Below are 7,139 nucleotides of genomic sequence, written 5' to 3'. Positions count from 1 at the left end.
CGTCTGATCAGGGACACGGTGACTAGTGTTCCTAAGATCTCGATGGCTAGTTGGAAACAGAGTGATAGCGCATGCACACGTAGGGTCTCTTTCGCAGTTGGTGAAGAGACGGGTTTCGAGGTTGCAGACGAGGGTGAGAGGATGACAGTACCTGCATTGGGGAGGATGGATCGAGATCCCTCTCCAAGGTTGATTGGGTGAGTCAACGGGTTGGCAACTACACATGTGCATTTGCCGTGTTGATCGAATCGGGAGGAGTCAGAACCAAGGTGATTCGAGGGTGTGTAGTCGGTACTTCAGAAGGCCAATGATGGTTTTCGATAATAGCAGACCTGTGACATCACCAACAAAAAAATTTCATGTGGCTGAGAAATAAGCCAAGGTGGAGATTGTTGGAAAGTTGCCTTATTTCCCACCCACATGACTTGCTTGGGTGCGAAGGCAAGAAGGCAAAAAGGAAAGTATCTTATTTCTCTTGTTTTATTCCCTTTTGGTTAATATACCAAAATAGCAAATGTTGCTTTTAGGTTTCTTAGAAAATATAAGTATAGAAGTGAAGACGTGAGTGTCTCTTGTGTGGCTAGAGAAAAAGAGAGGAGAGAGAGAAAGAAGAGAAAGTGGACTTTTCTTCTTGGGTTTTTTCTCTTGGGTTTTTCTCTTGTACGATCTTGGTTTGGGAAGTAAGGAAAGGGTTGCGGGTATTGAGTTTTGGTTTAAATCCATTGTAATCCTTGTATATTATTTTCTCACAGTGGAAGATCATGTTTCTCGCCCGTGAAGTAGGCTTGGCCTAACCATGTAAAATCTTGGTGTTCATCTTGTGGCTTGTTTGTTTATTTTACTTTTCCATTTAATTTGTGCACGATCAGATCAGATGTCCCAGCGGATTTTCTCAACATATGTAAACTTATTTATAGCCATTAAACATCTTATAAATGTAAGCTTCTGAATCGCTGATAAATAGCTTACATAAAAAGCAACTATAGTGGTAGAGTCTATATATTATAATACATTATATTTGAAGAAAACCTAGCGATGTAAAAAGAAAAAAAAACAAAAATATCCTCCGATCTAAATTAAGAACAGGAAAGACAACTTATAAAAAGTCAAAGACATTTTACTCACAGTTATCATCATTGGTACGAATTGAGGGGCCACATATGGCCCTGTTCCCGAATAAATAGTTTACAAGATAATAAATAGTCAATTGCCAATTGTTACCAATAAGTCAATAACACCTTACCTATTACTCTATTAGCTTTGAACCTAGGAAAAAACTGGGTTACATAAGGTGGAAAATATCATCCCCAAATTTAAATTCCACTCCCAATTAATTTGATTCAAGATCATGATGAATCAGAACATTCCGGCTCCCACGCTGTGTAGATTTGCAACTGAAATAGCACTGATTAAAAAGTCACACAGCAAGAAAATTTGCATCAACACAATCAACTATCTTTATGTGCAAGTTCAATCCATCTAACAAGCAGTAGATACTCTCACAATCAATGCGAGAATCATCCCCACATAAAAATCTATGAATCAAACCCCCCACCTCGACACAACTCTCCCCTGCCATCTTCTTTAATCCCCCATCTCTCATCACCCTTCGAACATTCGCTGCTTCCTCCCACAAACCAGCCTCTGCATACATATTAGCTACCATCACAAAATTGCCGCTCCTTTTGGGCTCTAACTCGAGCAACCTCTCCCTCACCTTCTCTCCAACACCACAACTATCACTAACATCATGGATGCCACATGCACTAAGCAATGTCCTCCATACAATTGCATCAGGCTCAATCGGCATACTAGTAATGAACTTATAAGCCTCTTCAAGACAACCCCTTCGACCTAATATATCAACCATGGCACCATAATGCGGCATCATGGGTTCAATCCCGTGCTCATGCACCATTTCACGGAAGAAATGAAACCCATCATCCACCAAACCGGCGTGGCTACAGGCAGACAAAACCCCAAGAAAAGTGACATAATTGGGCTTGATTGAACAGTTGCGCATTTGTAGAAATAGGTCAAGAGCTTCCTTTGCCAGTCCGTGTTGCGCTAAGCCCAAAATCATCGCACTCCAAGTCCATACGTTTCTCTTGGGAACTCTCTCAAAAACCTTTCGAGCGTAATCTATGGCCCCACATTTCGCGTGCATATCAACAAGAGCTGTACCCAATTGAATGTTTATGACCAACCCTTTCTCTATCACATAACAATGAACCCACCTCCCAAGACTAAGATTTCCAAGCTCGGTGCAAGCAGAGAGCAAGACCACCATCGTTGTCTCATCTGGCTCAAACCCACAACCTATCATTCTCGTAAAAACTGCAACGGATTCATCCAACCGCAAATTCTCAACGCAAGCAGAGATCATTGCATTCCAAGAAACAACAGTCCTAACAGACATTCTTTCAAACACTTGGCGTGCATCAGAAATTTCTCTACAAGACCCATAAAAATGTATCAAAGTGTTCTGAATGTAAACATCAGAATCAATCCCATTCTTCACAATCTCAACTTGGATTTGTCTCCCTCCTTGAAAATCCACAAGTTGAGCGCATGCCTTAAGGAGGAAGGGGAAAGTGAGCTTGTTGGGTTTAGTCCCCCAATTGCGCATCTCCATGAATATAGCTACAGCTTTGGTGGGACAATCCTTACAAGCAAAGCCTCTGATCAACATGTTCCATGAAAATGTTGAGGGATTTGGGTCACGGTTGAGAAGAAAATGCGCGTAATCTAAGCTTCCTGATGGGGATAAAGCGCAAAATCTTAGGATTTCGCTCATGAGAAAGCGGTCTTGATGGATGCCTAAGGTTTGGATGTGGGCATGAATTTGGTGTAGTTGTTTCATGGAGGAACAGAGCTTTAGAAGAGAGAGGCATTTTTGTGTTTTGGAAACAGAATTCAAATTACCGTTGGGATTTTTTGGCGGGTAATGAAGGTAGCTTGTTGGGCTTGGAAATCGAGCCATTCATGGGCTTTAGTTGAAAGTTCAGCCCCTTTATTTTGTAGATAGTTTCCATGCGATCACTCTTGGCACTACCATATCTTGATAATTGCACTAACTCATCTTGATTTTTTAGTCGTCTGATAGATTTTTGGGAACTGTAATAACCTTTGATAGCTGTTTAAATAATAAGGACAAGATAGGTTTGTGCAATTATTAAAGCATGCCAGTGAAAATTCCAATAGCATTTATAATTTATCTAAAACTGACATCACAGGGAGCATTAATTTAAGGCCCCCTTACGTTAAAGATTATGACAACCCCATTGCGAGTTGTCATAATCAAGGTTTTAAATTTCGGTTTCCGAATGCATTTCGGTGCTCACCAAAACCAAAATTTTTGCCGAAATTTCAAAATTTCGTTCTAAATTCAACAAAATCAATAAAGGTAATATTTTATCTCGCCCAAAATTCCAGGGAAATATTAAATAATGAATAAAATACAAATTTTAATGTGATCTCCCTAAATTTTGGACCAAAATTTCAGGAAAACGAATTTTGAAATGTTGGTCAAAATAAAGTAACGTTTCGGGTTTACCATATTTCGATTTCGGTATCCACCGAAACCCGAAATTGGACCGAAATTTCGGATTTCGGTCGAATTTAAAACCTTGGTCATAATCTGAAACAAAAGGGCATAAGTGTGAATTTGATCGCTATAATCTAATCCATTTTCTTAGAAAGCTCATTTTTTTCTCTTGGTAGTGTGGCATATGTCCCAAATGTAAGGTTTTTAGTGGCCTTACATAGTGTTTTGGCTTTGAGAAAACCAGATTGTAGAGAATGTTTGATTAGTAAAGAGTAGTCCGGATCGGCTCACAGATGGTCAGTGATCAATAAGGTTTGAGCTGGGAACACCTTAGCCGCGTGTGTTCACGTTAGAAATGGTATGGTAATGGGTTAATATTATGTGTGGGCCCGATGTAAGCCCGATAAGGTTGGTAGGCTTATTTGAGAAACGACAGTTGATAATGGGCAGACTCAACGGTTTCTTTTTACTTAATGTAAATATGGGGTTGGTCTCTACTCTCACATATACAAGGTGTTATTTTCTTCTCATTGGAATACACATAAGGAAACGTGGAGAGAATAGAAGACCACCATCAATTGTTCTTCGTTTTGCAGACACTTAAAGACATCAAAGGATCAATCTTTGTTAATTGTATTAAGCATCAAGAGGTATTTATATTTGATCATTTTTCATGTTTCAGTTCATCTAAATCACATGCTTATGATTTGAACACGCAAATAGTTTTTCTTACACCAAATATATGAAAGAATCTAGTATCTCTAAGCTAGTTGAACTCGAAAGTTGCACGTATTTAGTTACAGGTAGGGCAGTAAAAATCACATCCGAGTGCACAATTTTGTTGAAGGAAAAGAAGTGCGAAAGACTGTATTGTCTATTGGAGGACACAATAACAAATGGTGTTCCTAGACCTCAATGAATGATTGGAAATGAAATGTCATGGACACACATAGGGTCTCTTTCATAGTTGGTGTAGAGGCAGTTTTCCAGTTGCATACAATGTTCTGGTTATAGTTCTTCTTAGTAAAGATGATGGATCAAAGTTCCTCTCTAGAGTTGAATAGGCGAGTTGACTAAAGGAAGCTACAAATGTATTGGCTATGATGATCGAGTTAGGTAGAGTAATCCAGTAGAAGCTTTGATACCAACTAGTGCAGAGTAGCTATGGAAAGCAGAAGCTATGATAACAATTGACGCAGAGTAGGCAGAAGCTTGAAGGTTAAGGGAAAAGTCTTAAGGGTAAAGGAAAAGGGAAAGAAAGGATTAGGAAAAGTTACGTGGAAAAGGAAAAAAGGAAGGAAAATGAGTGGAAATGAGGAGGAAAAGTTAAAAAGGACATGTGAAACTGTTGAATAGTAGCCTAAAAGAACTAAAAAGACACAACTAGTAGAAATCTTTGATGTTGTTTGTGTAGGGATCTTATGAGAAAGTTAATGGGATGTTAATTCAAGGTGAAAAGGGTTGTTCTTGGGTTTCTTGAATCGGTTTCAAGATTATAGGTTATGGTAGTTAAAGTAGTTAGTGAAGTTGTAATTCTTGATTGGTTGTAAGAATTGGGTTTGAGTGGTTGAAGAGAATTAACAAGTAGGCTTTGGGTAGCAAAAAAGGAAAAGAAAGTGGCTAATTAAAAGAGGTGATGGTTAAAGCTGATGAAAATCAGTTAGTAAAAATTAGGTGCTTAGAAAGCAAGAAGGATTCTTGAAGTTGGTCGACTGAAGAATGCTAAAGGGTAAAAATTGACTAAATTTAAGGGATGGGCTTTCTTGGTTAAATTCAAGAATGGGTTACCGAAAAAGCGAGATATGAAAGATAGCCTTGGGAAGTGGTTGTCGACTAAAGAGAGGGGTGTATGGGATTCTCAGTTAACATGGGAATGGGTAGTTCAAGAAGTTGATTGGTTGTTAAGGGATGGAGGGCTTTCGGGTTGAAGCAGGTAGGCTTGTTGGGTGGCTTGTGATTAATACAAAAGGCTGGTTTCCACACCTAAAGATGAGAGACTTGGGAAGTCTTGGTAATGCTGGGAATGATAATATGTTGGGTTTGGGCGGGTTCGACCAAGAACTAAGACTCTGGAAAGGTGGGTTTCCTGATTTCATTTGTGCTCCTATCCTTGATTGATCTGGGACGATCAGTGTACGAAAATGCATTCCTCACCCATAGCATAGACTTGATCACCGATCTAGATCACCGGATTGTTGATCTGAGGGCCCCAAGGATATGAAAATCTTGGCATTGATTTTTGCGATCCGGTTGCACCTGCATCATAGTGTCAAGAGAAGAATGATTCGATGGGGTGAAGGTGGTGCTTTGGAAGCCCGATGGTAGTTTGCAGAGACAATGGACTAATGGGGAAACCAAAAGAAAATCTTTATAGTTACCTAAAAGATAAGCAAAGGTGAAGATTTTTGGGTTCTGGTTTCTTTCTTCCATCTCAGTCCAAGAGAAATGCCTCACTTTAATTATTGTTCTTGCCATCCTTCAGTTTTTTCCAAATTTCTTATCTTTTATGTAGCTTGCGCCAAGCATCTTTCCCTTTTCTTTATTTTTTCAATCGAGGGTATGCCCAACTTTAGATGAAACTCGGACCTACATGCTTCTAGGCTTCGCCCCATGTCTGACTCCATGTCTTTTTAAATGATCATTCGATTTTACATGGTGGTTTGCGCACTTTATCTTGCAAATGTTACTCTTCTTTCTATCCCCGACAAAGTTTTTTGCAATTTTGGGGGAGGTGAGGCCCTTGCATTATGACAAAAGCTTCACTTAACATTAATATGTGGGGCTCTGCATGTTATTTTTGCATGAGTGAGATGTTTAGGGGGAGAAATTATATGATGAATGGGCGTATGAACTAGTTATTTAGAAAAATGCAGGTTTAAAAACGCCTTGACTCGACAAGGAGCTCGCCCGAGTCGACTCCTTTTTACCTTGTCCGCGTTCCGCATTGCACCACATCTGCATTCTGCGTTTTGCCCTTGTCCGCGTTCCGCATTGACTCTCCCGAGTTATGACCACACACCCATGTCAGCCGTGTTCTTGGCTGCGTTCGCGCCGAGTTGGCAAGGATTTTTATTGGCCGCGTTCCGCGTCACATCCGCATTTTTAAACACTGGAAAAATGAGAAAAGCACCCACAAAGGAGTGTATATTATGCAAAGAGGGTAGAAAAATCATTCCCCTAGATATGTATATGTAGCGTTCATCCATCGCAGAAGGCATTTCACAGATGGGCTATTGCAAGAGAGAGCAGCAACCAAGGCTCACTTTTTGGCAGATTTTGTCTTCATTCATGAGGTGGCTGCTCTCACATGCAACAGTCCATCCGCTGCTATGAACGCTAGTAAATCCCATACGAAGGGAAAAACAAAAAAACAGACCATCCGCTGCTATGGACGCTAGTAAATCCCATATTGCATGGACGCAGTCAATCCCATATGAAGGGGAAAACAAAAAAGGTGTGTAGAGGCTCGAAAGGGTGGAAATATCATTCTCCAAGATATGTATATGTATATAGTGAAGCGGAGAACAAATTGGTCAAGGCTTTTGTTTTCAACCTCCATGAGTGGAGGTTCCATCCAGCTTCCCTGTCAAGA

At 40.1% G+C, this 7,139-nt stretch overlaps 1 protein-coding gene across 1 annotated transcript; it reads right to left on the bottom strand.

Moving 5' to 3' along the window:
- Positions 1–1,126: 1,126 nt before the first annotated feature.
- Positions 1,127–3,107, bottom strand: LOC143885788 (pentatricopeptide repeat-containing protein At2g36730-like). Its single transcript, XM_077389849.1, has one exon. It carries the CDS (start codon positions 2,981–2,983, stop codon positions 1,418–1,420), a length of 1,566 nt encoding a protein of 521 aa, XP_077245964.1. The 5' UTR covers positions 2,984–3,107; the 3' UTR covers positions 1,127–1,417.
- Positions 3,108–7,139: the final 4,032 nt, after the last annotated feature.

The sequence above is a fragment of the Tasmannia lanceolata genome, unplaced genomic scaffold (genome assembly GCF_043159265.1).
Source record: "Tasmannia lanceolata isolate RefF3 unplaced genomic scaffold, GAP_Taslan_0.1 ptg000009l, whole genome shotgun sequence".
In the NCBI taxonomy this organism is placed as follows: Eukaryota; Viridiplantae; Streptophyta; class Magnoliopsida; order Canellales; family Winteraceae; genus Tasmannia; species Tasmannia lanceolata.
This window is presented reverse-complemented; position numbering and strand designations above follow the sequence as displayed.